This window comes from Pagrus pagrus, assembly GCF_965226575.1.
Source record: "Pagrus pagrus genome assembly, chromosome: 10".
NCBI lineage: Eukaryota > Metazoa > Chordata > Actinopteri > Spariformes > Sparidae > Pagrus > Pagrus pagrus.
Window position 1 is genome coordinate 13,047,484 of NC_140194.1, and position 16,504 is coordinate 13,063,987.

The 16,504-nt window shown below is 41.4% G+C and overlaps 1 protein-coding gene across 1 annotated transcript; it reads right to left on the reverse strand.

Moving 5' to 3' along the window:
* Nucleotides 1–280: 280 nt before the first annotated feature.
* Nucleotides 281–15,522, reverse strand: prtgb (protogenin homolog b (Gallus gallus)). The gene is made up of 19 exons (XM_084364479.1): nucleotides 15,388–15,522; nucleotides 14,500–14,799; nucleotides 11,406–11,550; nucleotides 11,128–11,261; nucleotides 10,735–11,031; nucleotides 10,398–10,557; nucleotides 10,047–10,294; nucleotides 9,295–9,459; nucleotides 8,721–9,026; nucleotides 7,642–7,827; nucleotides 5,387–5,482; nucleotides 5,109–5,295; nucleotides 4,895–5,022; nucleotides 4,586–4,756; nucleotides 4,011–4,193; nucleotides 3,202–3,325; nucleotides 2,947–3,085; nucleotides 2,727–2,831; nucleotides 281–2,632 (listed from the first exon to the last, which is right to left on the reverse strand). Exons 1-19 carry the CDS (start codon nucleotides 15,452–15,454, stop codon nucleotides 2,219–2,221), a joined length of 3,555 nt encoding a protein of 1,184 aa, XP_084220605.1. The 5' UTR covers nucleotides 15,455–15,522; the 3' UTR covers nucleotides 281–2,218.
* Between the last annotated feature and the right edge of the window lie 982 nt (nucleotides 15,523–16,504).

Consider the following 16,504-nt stretch of genomic DNA (forward strand, 5'->3'; position numbering starts at 1 on the left):
ATCTGGTAAACACTTTCATTGATTGTCAGCTATTCTCAAAGCCCATCCTCTTGTTTCTAGCAAAATGTACATGCAGCATGTTATTCAAAATATTACTTATCATACTAACTTTTCAAGAAATATTTAAAATGGATTTTCATTTGCTCTCTCTCTCACTCACACACACACACACACACACACACGCACACACACACACACACACACACACACACACACACACACACACACACACACACACACACACAGATATCCCCAAGAAGACAAAGTGCAACACAAAATGTATTTTTCCAAGAACAATTTTATTATCTAGTACTTGTGATCATCTTGAGAGTATCAAAAAAGTCTGTTGCAACATTTCAACACGTAAAATAATTTGTTCTGTTGCTCACTTTGGTTCAAAAGATGTATTTTGGTATTCAAAAGCAGAAATATCAGAAAACCATAACTTAAATAATAACAGTTAAGTCTACACTCTAATCTACATTTGGCACCTGAGTTAAGTCAGCAAAATTATCTGTGGCTTCCACATTAACCTCTTGTATTAAAATGCATCACACAGACAAGTTTTGTACTTGAAAACAGCCTTATCAATTTAGTCAAATGTCACATTAAAATTGGGAATTTTCTTTGTTTACAACATGCTAAAGGGACGATCTAAATCAAAAATGTTCCAATGTAACCTACGTATCATTCAGGTGAAATTTCATGGTGATAAAAAGACAGCAGAACAATTTATGACATCTCAAGCTTTAAAAAAACACAATGTGAAAATGCCTTTCTAGTAATCAAAACTGTTGGAAATCATATCACATTTAAATGCAAATAATGTAAATGAAAACCAAAGAAAATCACTAAATAACAGAGACTTCAAGTTTCTTTGGTTAGGATTATTTGTATTACAAAGATATAAAAATTGATTATGTTGCTCTTCACACATAGGGTTTCCATTTTGATAGTCAGAATCCTTCATTGTCACACCTGGACAGGAAATATTAGGGAGCAAGAAAGAGATTTCTTCCCCATACAGCAATATTGGTGAACAGAAACAGATGATTCTCGAAACGAAGAATAAATATTATCATCTATCACTGGGAGGACACATTGGATCTTTGGTCTTGTGTCAATAATTTCCACCTCACAGTACCAAGGATCAACTGAATGAAAAGCCATACCCATCTGAGGAAGGAGACAACTCTTTGGATAATAGCATCGGCATCACCGCTGCGTTTAGCAATGGTCTTGAAGGCAAATGGAGCGCAAGCCGGGGAGACTTGTGCTAAAGCTTTGACCAGAATAAAGCATCAAGAAAATTTACACTGAGTAAAGCATTCAAACCACCATTCTAAGGGAAATTTACATCATTGGCACGAACAATATTTTGGCAAATTCACCCTCAATATATTTTTGGTTGCCTTAGAATATCTATTGTATTATCAAAAAACTCTTTGGGTACAATTTTCCACATCTTTGGGTCTCTTCTTCTATAGTATGCAAAGCCCTTTTCGATATTAAGGCCATGTTAAAGCTTTGAGTTCAGTGCACTAAAACTGCCAAACAGTATTTTTATGATAAAGCTCAAATAGTTTGACAATATCTAATGCACTTGTTATTTTCACAACATACATCATTCAAAAAATGTGAAACAAAAGCTCTTTCAAACCTTGAAAACAAAAGAGAATTCAGAGAATTTAAAAAACGAGGACCACTTGATAACAACGCCCGGACAGAAGTAACAAGACATGGCAATGAAATGTTTTCACCTTGTCCCCTGAGTCTGAGATAATACTGCACAATATGTGGTGAAAAGGAGGTAGTCATGTATGTACAATAACAGAACACGGAGGTAGATAATAAGTCGACAGGGCTCCACTTTGCCCTCGGCTCCAGTGGACAGTAATTAAATATAATGAAAATGTATCACAGTACATTTCTGACATTCTTTTTAACATTCATCATGGGTGAGCTTTGGTTTAGGACAAACAATGCCAAACACAGACAAACAGGTAGAAAGTTAAAAAAATGGAAATAAAATGTTATAACAAACATTCATACAAAATCCTGAGGTAGATCCGAAGCAAAAGCACATTTCCTCCATCGCAGCAGCTGACTTCCTGATCCCATGTGCCTTAGGAAATAACTGAAGGGCTCAACTCAGGAAGCAAACGAGGTAGAGGTGGCTTTGCTTCGGCTGCTGGAGATAGATCTAGGCCAGGTGATGTCAGGAGCCGACTGCTTGGGACGTGTGCAGGGCAGGAAGAGAGCCCTCAGAGGTGCAGCAGCGCCGGGTAGCATCAGGGGCGGAGTGATGGAGGGGACGCCTCGGCATTTCCTCATTTTCCACTTCAAAAGACTGCTTCAGCTCAGCGACGGCAGCAATATCGTCCGACCCGAAAGATTCAGGCCTTGAGCTTTGGCTGGTGGAAGGGTTGCTCATCTCTTCGTTGCTTTCTTCGTTGGAGTAGTGTCCAGAGTCTCCCGTCTCTTGGCTGCCCTCACTGCTTTGAGAGCTCTCCGAGTGCAAAGGTCCGTAGATGATCTCCCGGGACGAAGGTGGCAGGGGCGCTGAACCTAAATGCTCCTCATATCTCAGGACAGTTTTTCCAGCCTCATACAAGCTGGCTCTCCTCTCAACCTAATGATGGAGAGATGATAGAATTTAAATTATAATAAAAAATAAATCTGAGTAGAAAGACAGCTGATGGACAGAATCATGTTGCATCACTTACATCACTCTCATCTGGATTAATGATGTCCCTGTTGAAGAGCAGCCACCTGCTGTGATTCTTGCTGCTGACCAGACCGGCACTATTTATGACAATGCTAGAGCCGCCCTGGAACAAATGAGAAAAAATATGAGAAACACAGATAATTTCATGGCCCTATGCTCTTTAGAACATAAGACATGTAACCGTGAATTTTAGAGTTCTGTATCAATGTTTTTCTCACCTTGACATCTATAAACTGAGCATTTATCATAGGTATAAGAGCCTCAGCATTCTCTGTAAGGCGTTCATTGGGCAGGGACAAACCAGCACGAGGATCTTCAGCAGCTCCCAACCCAATGACTTTGTGAGTGGAGGATTTGCTGTAAGTCACACAAAGATAATAATGTAAACAAATGTCAGAAGAAAAGTTATTGTTTATATTTTTTACCATAACTGTCAACTGTTTTTCATTATTCCAAATGATTATAATCAGTACCTTGGTCTGCCCTTACTGATGAGGATCAAGGCACACATAACAATACAGGCCAAGGCGATGCTCACACCAACAATGATCCCCGTCATAGATCTCTGGTCTATGTGGTAGAGACCATCAGAGAACACTAGAAGATAAACACAGTGTGTCAGATGGGAAATAATTATACAATTTTTTAGACAAGCAAATTAAAATAGAGACAAATGTTAATGAAATCCGAAGTTAATACTCTTAAAATGATTTTTAACAGACTTTCACATTCAACTGTTTGCAGTTCACGATCAAAACTGTGTGCAGGACTTGACATGCATAAAAAAATGAAAAATATGGATGTCTTGTCTTAGTTGTAGTTGAAAATAAACCTAAAGCCTTATCTTTATTATACCTTTACTGATCCACTCTTTTTTTGCTGATCTACGCCTCCTAGTGGTTCGGTTCTCACCAGAGAGGAACCTTCATTCTCTCTTCATAGAACATTTTTACAAACAATCTCTTTAAATAAATACATTTCTACTTGTGTCAGAACCGAATGTTTAAAAAAAAAACAAAAAAACATGTACGATAATAAACAAGAAAGCTTATCACCTGTAAAAACTGCATTTTTGTTCACACAAGAAGTCTGAAAAATACTTTTTTGAAAGTTCCGATTCAAACCATTTCATTTAAAGCTACAAACACAAACACCAGTGCATAGCTTCTAAATAACTCTAAACTTAATGTCACATAACTACCAACTTGATATAACAAATTAATTAAACTCATCCAGGTGAGACACCTCCATCATGCACGCTCCAGTGTTTCATGATGCTTACTTGTTGTATCTGGGAAGCTGTCAGAGTGCCTGGGATTCTTGCTGCGGTGGGTATTTCCACGCGTAGGCACCAGCTCCACAATGTTAGAGAAAGGCCCGTCACCGACTTGGTTGGAGGCAGAGATTTTCACCAGGTAGACATTCCCCGGCTCCAGCTTTTCCAGCAGGGCCATGGTATGGCTTCCTGTGAACAGAGGTAGAAACACGGCACAAGGATTAGAAATACAGAAAATTGATGTTGCATAAATAACTTATTAACTTATACAGTATGTATTATTTGTTCATAAGCTGAAAGTAGAGAGTTTGGGTTACACTAGTGATGAAAGAAGGTTCCCGTGTGGTTGGTGACACAATTAACATTATGATAGTTTCATCATCACTGTTTCCAGGAAACATGTCTCTATGTGTTTAAAAGTGGGGATAAAAGTGCTTTAGGTATATACAGTGGTTAGTTTAGTATTTTAAAAATTGCAGTATGATTACTTTTGTTGTTTGTAGTGCTGGCACACATATTTCACCCAAAATACATTCTGCATCACTGACTTTACAGATAACACGATCCAGTGCAGTACTCACCCTCCCTCTGCAATATTTGCCAGCGTCCACCCAACCAGGCTTTCTGTGAAGCATACAAGATGGTATAGTGTGATACCACCACATTGGGCTCTACTGGCTCCCTCCAGGACACGAGGGCAGTGTCATCCTCGATCAGAGTTATTCGTACTGCTGCAGGTGGTTGGCTCGGTGCTGTACACAAAGAAATAACATTCATAATAAAGAACGCTTGTTGAGAAAGATGGAAATGATCTGATTGGAGTCTGCATGGTAGAAGAAATAGTGGGACACTCAAAAAGCTACATAGTCTTTACAAGATAATGTTATTACCTGCTGGCAGAGTCTGGTGGTAAACAACAGAACTCCAGGGACTTGACATTTGGTCCACATGAAGACGTACGACAAACTCATAGCGAGTGTTTGGATCTAAACTCTGAACCATCACACTCTGTTTGGTACTGTGGACAAAAGAAATCTCATATTATAGTCTTTATTTGTTATGCCTGAGGTAAAACACCGAATATTTGGGGGATTCTCAGCTTACGTTTGCAGGTAGCGAATAGCAGAGGCGTTGTGGGTGCCCACAGGTGTACAACGGACTGTATAGCTAACGGCCTTTCCAGAGGGGAAAGCAGGACGGCTCCAGCGCAGGGCTACTGCAGATGAATTGTTGGCCGAGACAGTCACGTGATCCGGAGGTGGAGGGGATGCTGTTGGCTGGTCTCTGGCCGCTGCAAGCAAATTGCATATTTTCATCACATATTTCAATTTAAGAGGTTGTATTCCATTTTAAATTGAAAGATAATAGAGAAAAGTACTTACACACACAACCAGGAGTACTGACTGTTTGGTCTGTCTGATAGCCATCACCAGCTTGACTGACAGCCAGAATCTTGACATGATACTTTCTCCTCGGATCTGAAATACAAATAATCAATTTTCAGCCATTTTCAGCCCTGGTTCTTTCAACTACAACTGAAAGTCAGTCAAATTCACATAACAGTAGCTGTACATAACCAGGGTCTCTGCAGATATCAGACTCTTAAATAAAATGCTTTTAAAGACACATTCAACAGTTTTTAACCAAATTTAAAACAGATGTTTGGACAAATCAGATCTGTAACATCAGAAATGTGGACTTTTACGCAGAAGTGCTTGAAAAATTAAGATAGATAAATGAAATTAGATAAAATTAGGACGTGCAGACACCCTTATAACATAATTTTTCAAATGAATGGTCCAGTAGGGCCAAATATTTGGTAAGTAATACCAAAGCATGAAAGACCATCATTAAAATACCAAAAGTGATGATTAACAAATAGTAAAGCAGCATCTATTATTAAAAAAAGGCAGACACATTGACAATCCGCTCCGGGGGGCAGGGGGGAGTCTGTAGGTCATAACTAGCCGTTCTCGTTGCATGGACAATGCATGGCCTCCTGAGTCACCCCAATATCTCATTCATCATTTCTTGTCATGTGAAAGGAGCATGAGAAAGATCAACAAGACCCAAGGCCCACTTATTATGGTGACATGATCGATAACCTCTATGAAAATTATCACAAAATTATACTGTCTTTCTCTTTTGAGAGCCTGTAAACATTTTACAACCATGAATCCCTTTGATTTATTGTGCACAAGAAACAGATCACTGAATTTCAGGGGCAACAGCAGAGGTAAAATAAGGTAAAATGTGATCTTGTTTGTACTGTAGACTTAAAAATAGAGTAGTTATGGGATGATACAATGTTGTTTCAAGTGCTTGCTAAAAGACATCAGAAACATCATTCCGGTCTGTCGGTAGGAAGCGTTCATTTGAAAATATGCAACCAAGGTTTCTGTCTTAACTTGAAAAGCTTCCATTGCTTTAGCTCCTTAATTGGGATGTTTTTAGGGAGCGTTAAGATTTGTTTTATGCCTCCAGTGTGAAAGGTCGGCCTATTGGTATTGACCAGTGAAGGTGGTGTGTCCAGGCCTGCTGTGGGGGCTGGGCCAGAGGCAGCGTTCAGCTGCTGGGATCCTAGGCCCATGGGACTGGGGGGTTTGACTGGGGTCACCAGGTCAGGCCAAGATAGAACACAAGGAATCTGGGCCCAGGACTGTGGGAGCTGGGCCCCTTTTGTTCCCTCTTTCACGCTCTTCCTACTGCCCTTGCGTTATAGCCTTAAACTTGGAGTAACACAGACAGAAACATGGCTCCAGAACAGAACTTATATCAAGACCGATGATAGTATGGAACCAGATGACTGCACCCTGTGTGATCATCAGTATAGACACATCCTAAAGGGGTTTGCATTTCTAGCAAGTTATTACTACAAAAGCATTTTAAATAAGAACAGTCACTATTAATTTATTAATCTGTTTTTTTAGTGTTTTGGATATGAACTGAGCAGGAACCACCCTGTGCCTGAAGGCTCACAACAGACTAAATTATATTGTCAGCAGTTTTGATCAGTAGGGCCTTGGTTCATATTGCATATAGATTGCTTTGGGTTATTTACATGGACAGCACAGATGACCAGTGGGGGCAGGGTCCTAATCCAGGACTGCTGTCTCACGGCTAGAGGTCAGCGGCTTGGTCCAGCTCTGGACAATCCCAAGGGTGTTTGTTTGTGCGCTCCAGTGTCCAGCTAAAGGAGGAGTAGTGGCCAGGGTCTTACAGGGCAGGTCTGCCCCTGAACACAACACAATGGCCCGGGGTAATTATGCAAGCTGCATGATGGGAAACGGTGGTGGGAGGGACATCTGGACCCTGACCTCTAACCCTGGGAGCCTGATCTAGCACAATACCGGTGGCCAGACTGGAGAGGGCTGCTGGTTAGGCAAGAGGGGTCAGCCCATATTGATCAGGACAGAGGGTGAAAATGCAAATGCACCATCCAACTGGCCACTGAATTAAATTGGGAAGACCTATTTGACTAAGAACCCATCGGTCACTCTGGATTGTCTCCACACCAAAATCACAGGTTTTAATGGTAGAAATGCAGCAGCATGGTCAAATATACTTGATGTTCTATGTTTTTTATCTGCTCCACTATCCCATCTTCTCATTACTAGACAGCTAGGACATCACTCACCAAGGCCACTGATGGTGTAGGTATAGTTTTGGGACTGCAGCTGGATTGTAGGCTGCTCTGGTTGTCCTTCCTCATGGTAACACAGCCGGTAACCCTGAACAGCCACAGATTCTGGGGAGATTTGCCAGCGTGCCACAATGGAGGTGCAGTTAAGAGGCTCAAGTTGAAGAATAGGGGCTGAAGGCACTATGGGGGAAAAAACAGCAGGCATTTGGATCAATACACACTCATATTTGAAATCCTGCTGAGCAGAAAGGAAGACTAAACATATAAACAACAGAAAACAGCAGGACACTGGTATAGAAAAGGATGGGTAGATGGATGGGAGATCATTTTACTAACACAATGGTTTCTCAGGATTGTCAATTCAAATTAATTAGTTTGGGGTGTGACACAGTTCAAATTTAGGCTGTAGTTTGGAAGAAAACGCACTAGTATTCACGTTCAAAAATTTCTCTCAGATAAAAATGTGTAATTCTGTCAGCTGTGCTGCTTTACATCACCTAAATATATATAACCAAACTTTTGAAAACAAGAAATCCAGCTTTGGTGGACAAAGAGCCTCCCCCAACACACCGGACCATGAAAAGGGGCTATTCTTTCCCCGACAGAGATGCCTGAGGCCCTCTCTTTATGACCCGTGACTGAGGCCACTATAACATCACTGACAGCGAAGGGCAAAGGTTCTTGGGTAACCAACACAAAGACTGTGGGACAATGCTACAAGAGCAAACTCTAGTCATAAGCCGACCACTCTGCATGAGCTCTAGTGATCGTCCTGGTATTCTGAGAGCAACAAAAACAGTGATCTGACCAAAGCCAAAGCATATAGCAAGTTCATCAACAAGTCCACATGATTCTAATACTCTCATTACTTTATTACACTACAGAAGATGCCTGCATTTGATCCTAAGAATAAATTCAATCACGCATGAGAACTTTTGCAACAAATGCAAAAGTTAAGTGAACCATACTGCTCTCCACAGCCATGTGATGAGATTGTATTGATAAGAAGAACACACAACTTAATATCACCAGCTCTCAAACATTTGTTCCTTGTAAGTCTTCTGCAGGTTTACCTTTGCTGCTGGAGGTCTTAGGTGTACGGTGTGAGGTCCATGCAGAAGGCTCACACCAGCCCACACGGGTGGCTGCAGCCATGCGGAGCAGGTAGATGGTGTCAGGCTGCAGGCCCTCTAGAAGATACTCTGTGCTGTTCTGAGGTATCTCCACTGAGGTGACAGTGTTGTCCACAGCTGTACGGTAGGAAAGTCTGTAAGCAGACAACCTACCGCGGCTCACCTTGGCAGGCAGCGGCTGCCAGCTCACCTGGATATCTGTGGAGCTGTGGCTGGTCAGACTCAGCTCTGGGGTTCGCAAAGGCACTGCAGAAAAACAGGGATATAACAAATTCACTTGACCATGATGTGGTGAAACATGCTGGCAAAAACTGTCAAATTTCTATGTTTTATTCGAAATTTGAGTTAGTGAGTGGAACACACCAAGAAAATACTTCTAACAACTGCATGCCCATCCCCCTTATGTCCACTCAAAATGTGCTCTCTGTACACACTTCACTTGCATGCATTTTAGCTTAACTACCAGAGTGATTTATTGCAAGGAATGCGGGGTGTCTCAATGCTCAGTGCTTACCATCCTCCAGGGTATGTTGACTGACTTGGTCTGACATACGACTGGCTCCCATTGGCATATAAGCCACGATGTAAAAGCTGTAGTTTCGGGCTGGCTCCAGGTCATCGATGATATAGCTGGTCGTGTCATTTCCAATAACAACTTGGTATTCTTCGTTGTTTAGACCTGACATGCAACAGAGTGTAAAGTAGTTTAGAAAATAGGTTAAAATGATCCAAAGAAGAGACTAATATGAAAGTTTTTTGAAAGGCTTGTCGCTCATCTTTTCTATAAACTTATATAATGCAAAGCACAGCGACATAACTGCTTCCAGGCCTCTTAAAACAAACTTACTTAAACATTTGTTTACAAAGTCTGCCTTTGTACTTCATATAGTTATTTGGCTGTCAATTTAATGATTAAAGTTAAATATCTCCTTAAGTTACTGGCTTGCAAGACTGTGAGGCTTTTAAAAAGCTACACTGCCCCTTTAACTACAAGCAGAATAAGCTGGGGAGAGGACAATGGGCTGGCTAAGCCTGTTGTTATTTCAGTGAAGTTGCCATTCTGAGTCTTCCTTGACCTCTGCTCTGTGCAGCAACAACAGATGGCCTTCACCAAGGAAAGCTGATCATATGTGAGAGAGTGAGATAGCTTATTGTGGTCATCTTTCCTCCTCTCACACCTTCATCCCTTTGAGTTCATTTGTGTTCTTTGAAAGCTCAAATTAAAAACCTGAGACATATTTAAATGGTTCTTCCTGTTGCTCTCACCTTCAGCCTTCATATAATGGATTGAGTAGGCAATGACTTTGTCTGCATTGTACAGAGGTCTCTCCCAGGCCAGTAAGATGGCAGAGCTTGAGATGGTCTCAGCATGGATATTTCTCGGTGCACTGGGCCTGTCCTCGGACATGACAACAATAAGGCGAGCCAAGGACAGCATAGAGCCCTGTTCGCTCTCTGCCACGCATTGGTAGATGGCATCATCCTCTGGGATGATCTGGGTAATCACCAATTTACTGTGGAACAATACAAAATATTAATTAGCAGTAATACACCAGAAACCTAAAGGGATGAAATATTTTATGTGCAATTGTGACTACCACTCCTGTTGTGTAATACCTGTTGTACATCTTAATCCTCCCATTTAAGTGAACCTCTTCCCCATTCTTTAGCCAGCTGATGCGTGGCGGGGGCACACCCTCTGCTTGGCACATAAACCGGGCAGTGCCTGCTCGTGGACGGGTCTGGCTCTCAGGCCTCTCAACAATGGATGGTGGCACTGAAACAGAGATGTAAGACAATGTGATGAAGACAGAATCTATTGCTTACCATTTGTTAACCCACAAAACAAAACACTGACTTATTCTCTAAAAATACTTCACATCCACAAAGGCTTGTGTTGTGTTAAAGCATATGGAATACAAGAAGCTGGCAGGACATGAAGAGTTTACTGTACCTTGGACTGTGATGTTGGCTGCAGCAATAGTGTAGTTGCGGGTTCCAGGGGTGGTAGCCCTGCAGAGGTAGACTCCACTGTGCTTGGAACTGACATCAGTAATAACCAGGTTCCCATTGCCCAGCACTTTGGCATTGTATACATCAATAGGTTTACTATCTGCACGGCTCCAGGAGATGATGGGCCAGGGATTGCCTGTGGCCACACACTCCAGCACCACAGTTTGGTGAAGAGAAACTGTGACATTCTGAGGTCCAGCGATGATTCTGGGCCTCTGACGTGGTTTAGGGCCTGCACCTTCACAAGAAAAGACATTTTTTTAATTCAGAGTTCCCTAAGTAAAATGAGAGTTTAAAGCTCACTCCTAAATTCCAGTTAATGCAGTTTATGCACCTTGGTTGACTGTCAGTGTGGCCTCTCTACTCTTCAAACGGCTACCGATGTTAGTTGCCACACATCGATACTGTCCAGCATCTTCCAGTTGTACATTGTGGATCTGAAGGACTCCGTTGGGTAAAACGGTTATTCTGGGAAAATACAAAGGTAACATTAGAAGGTGTACTTAGACAGCAACAGAATTCAGGAGGTGCTACTAGGTTATAAATTAATGTTATAAACAAAAGGATGGGGACTGTCAAAAATTTATCAAGGTGGGTTGGCAGGCACATTACCTGTCTGTCTGTAGCGGTAATGTGCTTTGGTTGAGCTCCCAGGTGGTGGTGGCAGGAGGGCTGGAGGTGACTGCGCAGGAGAATCGAGCCACACAGCCCTCAGTCACCACCATAGGCACAGGATGCAATAAAAACTCTGAGATACCTGTGGAAAGATAAATTATCAATCAAGCAACAGAACATTTTAACTAAAACTTATGGGTTTATTTGCAGTTATCTTCGTTTGTCACTTAAAATATTACACATTATGCATGCAAAGTCTTGACTTTGATGGATGTTAACTGATTTTATTAAATGAATTGATCCTTGTGAGCCACAATGATCTTGCTTTTGTGCAGATGAGCAATCAGGTCCCACACTGACCAGCTGGTCCAATCAATGGATCAATAGAAGAATGACACTGAATGATGCATTGTTATAGATAAAAAACAATCAATTCACTTTGCATAATCAGGACTGCAAGCAGCCACGAGGAATAAAATATCTGAAACATTGTTGAATAATAAAAGTAAACCTATTTCTTGCAGAAATCAGGGATGACACACTACATATCTGCAAAATATGCCATTTTGTCAGTTTAATGTTGCACATATCTTAAAGCTATGCATATGTAAATGTTCTACTTAGACCCTGCTATGTAGTCACAGATTAAGTATAAATATACTTGCTTTTAAACTACTAAAACAACTGTCCAGTTTGCTGAGTCCCTTTCTGTTTGTGATGTCTATTCAAAATGTCTTTCAATAATCACCACAAATAAGCAGCCCCCAATCTGCATTTATCTCCAGAATGCTCTGTTAAATATGACAAATGACCTTCATTCATTAAGGTGATAACTCTCTCCCTCCCCCCTCACTCACAGGAAGGAAGTCAATATCATGTTAAAGAAAATCAATACTCTGTTCTCCCACTGAAACTCCACATTAAAGAGCAATCCCTAAATTCAAGACCTAATCTCATCAATATTACAAAAATAAACTCGTAAGACCCTGCTTGTGTGAAGTGCATCGGGGCTTTAGTCTCAACCACGGACAGAAGAAATGATTCTTAATGGTTTGTTTCCTCTGAAATGGAAGTACGTTTTGGCTTAGGGTCAGTAAATGCCAAACAAATACCATGTTATAATTCATTTAATTATATTCCAATGGTCAGTATTATCGTGAAGTCTTGAACGATCCACCTATTCTGCCTCCAGTCAACATGGCTGACCTGTGAGCAACAGAAAAAGCCCTCAGCACCTGATAACAAGTTAAAAACAATATGTTGTTTACTCTCCACTGAGAGATAACAGATCGTCTTCACTCTTGCTGGGATCAGTGATGTAGACAGTGGGTGTGGCCTGCACAGACTGATCCGCTAATATGGTCACCTCTGTTGTAAAGAACAAATCAATGTCTAGGTCAAACAGCACAAAGGTTTCCCTGCAGAGGTCAAAGTTCGCTTCTACCCCCTGTCCATTCAATTCTAGCCCCAAACTGGGAGCCAGATCGAAGTCAGGTTACCATTAGTCAATAGACAAAAGAGAACCTTGTGATTCTTATGTTGTTTATATCCCATATCAAATGTTACAGTATTATAATTTACAAGAGCAAAGTATAAATGTACTTGTTGTGCAGATATTACAGGAAATATATGAGATATCTGACACCCCCTGTAAATCCGAGATGTTCTGAAACTGGTGATGTAATCCCAGAAGTAAAACAAGAACATATTTTCTGAATATAAACATGTTTCCAAAGGATCGACACTATTTACTGGAATATCAGGCCAGTTCACTCACATGACACACTGGCCATTTCTTTAACAAAAGGGCTCTGCTTGACAGGGCAACAGAGGGACTGATCCAGTGAAAGGGATTGTGGGCTGGGAGAGAGAACAGCAGGGTAGCCCAGCCAGAGCAGGCCTGTGACATCACAAAGCCTTTCCCTGGTGACCCCTGACCCGCAGGACCTCTGGACAGAAGGGGAGCACAGAGGAGGCCCCCCATCCTCCACTACATGCCTACAGCTGACCAAAAACCTTTAACCCTTTCACTGACAAAAGGCTGGACGCCAGACTAAACTTGACTTTTGAGGTTTTCTGTTGGTCATCTTATAGGAAACTGATTTTTTTCAATCTTTTGATTGACAATCACACCAAGATTGCCAGAGCAGTTAGTGTGTCTATTAGCTAAAAGATTTGTTTTCCACTTTGTATTTCTATATTTATAAATCCCTTCCTGTGTGATAGTAGTATGTACTTCTTTATAGTTTTGAACTGTTGAGCATTAGGACATATTGCCCAAAACCTTCTATCCTCAGTGTCAGTGTCAAAATCAGTATGTTTCAGAAGGTGTTGCTAGTTTCCATGACCCCGCTCATGGGATATCCCTTCTAAGACCTGTGAAAAGTGTCCATGGTAGGCCAGGCCCACTGAATAGACACAGCTGTCCTGTCCACTGATATGTGGACAAACAAATGCCCTGAAAACTAAGCCTTTTCTTCTGGGGCGGTCAGGGTTACTCCAAACAAAGGCTAAAAGGCAAATGGCCTTTCAGAGATTCCTCTGTGTAGCAGACCATTCAGCAATTACACAGTGCCACAGCCTGCAGTGACAATGCAATCCCACTAACATAAGAAGTGAGAGAAGGCTAATTTCTAACTTTTTGCCAGTGTTTCCTGATTACTTTCACAAGTGCAAGTGTTACTTTTGCTCCAAACAGGGAAAAGTACTCAGACCCAGGGCTGCCTATTTATGGAGCATTTATGAGCTTTTAGATTGACTCTCCATCTACCTTTAACTGTCTCTTAAAATGATCCTATAACTGGACTGACAGCTTTAAACTCAAGCACAGCCAAGTCTGAACAACTTCCAATAACATGGAAACCCAGACTTTAGAGGGTTTTCCTCAGTCAAGAAAGGGGTGGGGGACATCTGCTTCCCATCTCCAGGTTAATAACCCATGAACTTGCCATTCTGATGGCCTGCATGTTGACACCACAGAGCGTAAACCAACCACTTTAACCCATCCTCCTCTTGGTCTCAACAGCAGAAAACAGGAAAAAAGTCCATGTCAGCCTCAAAGAAATCTTTCCACTCTGAGCTCCATACTTACTTGCGATAGTCAGACGTGATCTTTGGCTTAGGATAGCTCCGTATTTGTTCTGGGAGAGGCACTGGTAAAACCCTTCATCTGATTCCTCCTTGGTGTGTTTTATCTTTGGTATGTACAAGGAGCCGTTGGGCAGAAACTGTACGTGTTCACTTTCTGCCAAACGAACTCCATTCTTCAGCCACTTGATGGTGACCGGAGGCTGCCCATGAGCCTGACAGTCCAAGACAGCAGGGTCCTTTGGTAGTGCTGTAACATCACTGGGCTCTGTGATGAAGGACAACTCACTAAAACATAAAACACCTAGAGGACAAGAATGAGAGTATTAGTGAAGAGTTGATTATGGATAAGCTTCAAAACAATTACTATGTAGCCTAACAGACCACACATATCAAGTAGCATACTGGAGGAATATTATAATAAAACTACATTGGTATGACCAGAAATTATGAAAAATAATACTGTCATGATTGCTTAGTATGACACACTGCACTTATAGCAGCTGCATTAAGATGGGTACCACAGGTTCAAATGTAATGTGGTGTCCTGATTTAACCAAATGTATCTTTCAGAAACAACAACATTGTGTGTATAAAGTATGGTGTTTTAATATATTTGCTGTCACAAGTACCAGACTTCGTGACATGTAACTGACATTAACGTTAATGAGAGAAATAAAACGTGGTTGTACAGTTAAAGTTTAACAACCTATGTCGTTATCTCCTCCTCTTAGTCAACGTGGCTCAGGAAAAAACAAAATAGTTTAACATTTGCGTTATTTCAGAGAGAAACTAGCTAACAGGCAGCTGGTCAACGGTCCGTGGACGGACCTCAAATCAGGTCAGCAGCAGGATAACATCAGCAGAAAGAAAACAAAAACAAGACACTTACTTGATAAAGGAATGAACAAAACAAAAAGCAGCCAGTGCTGGTAGTTTTTCATCTTAAACTTGGCCATTTATCCGATTTGTGGTGTCATTTTCCCCCTCAGCGCAGCCCGCCGCTCTCCTGCGTGCTGTCCGGATATCCCCGCAATCTCTACTGCCAGCAGCGGAGCACCAACGGCTCTACAGGGGTGCCGGGGGCTCCTCTCACGCATGCGCAGACAGCACCGGCCAGAAGCAAGTGTGCCTGTGTGTGTGCTGAGTGAGGTGTGGGGACCCCAGGGGCCCCCAGGAGAAACTGCCACTATACGTGTGACTGGAAATTTTCATTCATTGCACCTACAGGATGATGTCATGATGAGAGACTGTGATTGTTTCCTGTTAGACCCTCACCTGGAGCCGAAACTAGCAGTAAAGATCATCTTAGAAAAGGCTTGTGTGTATAAGATTATAACCATCTTCATCTAAATCCTAAATAAAGGGGCGAAGAAATTCAAACTCAGAATGTTAATATTTACAATATAAATGGGGCAATAATGCAAACTCAGAAATTATTTTTCCATAACTGAGTAAACAAACTGTTCTCAGAGCAAAATAAGGTCACCAGAACCCTGTTTGAAGCTAGAAAGGTGGCAGGGTCCGCAAAATATAAACAAAGTAAAACAGTATGAAACTGTGTTGTCCTTTCAATGCCTACTTTATATATAAGACATTTATTGCATGCCCGGCTGTGATGAAGGAGGGATCCCTTTTTTGGTACTCTAATGTTTTTCTTTATCCATGAGGATGGTCAAAGGCAGAAGGATGAGGAAATAAACTGTAGTTTGTACAGCCCTCTGAGACAAATTTGTGACTTCCGGCCTTAGAAATCAAGTTGACTAGACTTGAACTGAGCTGTTCAAAGAGTTGAGAGGTTTTAATGTCTTTCAGTGGAAGTGTTTCCAAGATATATACAGCTGAAATGTACATAAATGTCAAGCTCAGATCAGATACATCCTGATAATTATCAAACTACAAAATGATCAGTAATCTACTTATTTGCAATGTAGCAACTCAGCCGAATGAGATCTTTTTTTCTCTGTGCATTAGATATTTAAGACAACAAAATAAGATGAACATAGTGA

What these genes read in the sequence shown, in the direction of transcription:
- prtgb (XM_084364479.1), bottom strand. Translation starts at nt 15,454, where the DNA reads ATGGCCAAGTTTAAGATGAAAAACTACCAGCACTGGCTGCTTTTTGTT. An exon ending in ATCACGTCTGACTATCGCAA is followed by an intron (nt 11,551 to 14,499) that starts GTAAGTATGGAG and finishes ATCTTTCCACAG; the next exon opens with GTATCTCAGAGTTTTTATTG. An exon ending in CCATTATATGAAGGCTGAAG is followed by an intron (nt 9,460 to 10,046) that starts GTGAGAGCAACA and finishes GTTGCATGTCAG; the next exon opens with GTCTAAACAACGAAGAATAC.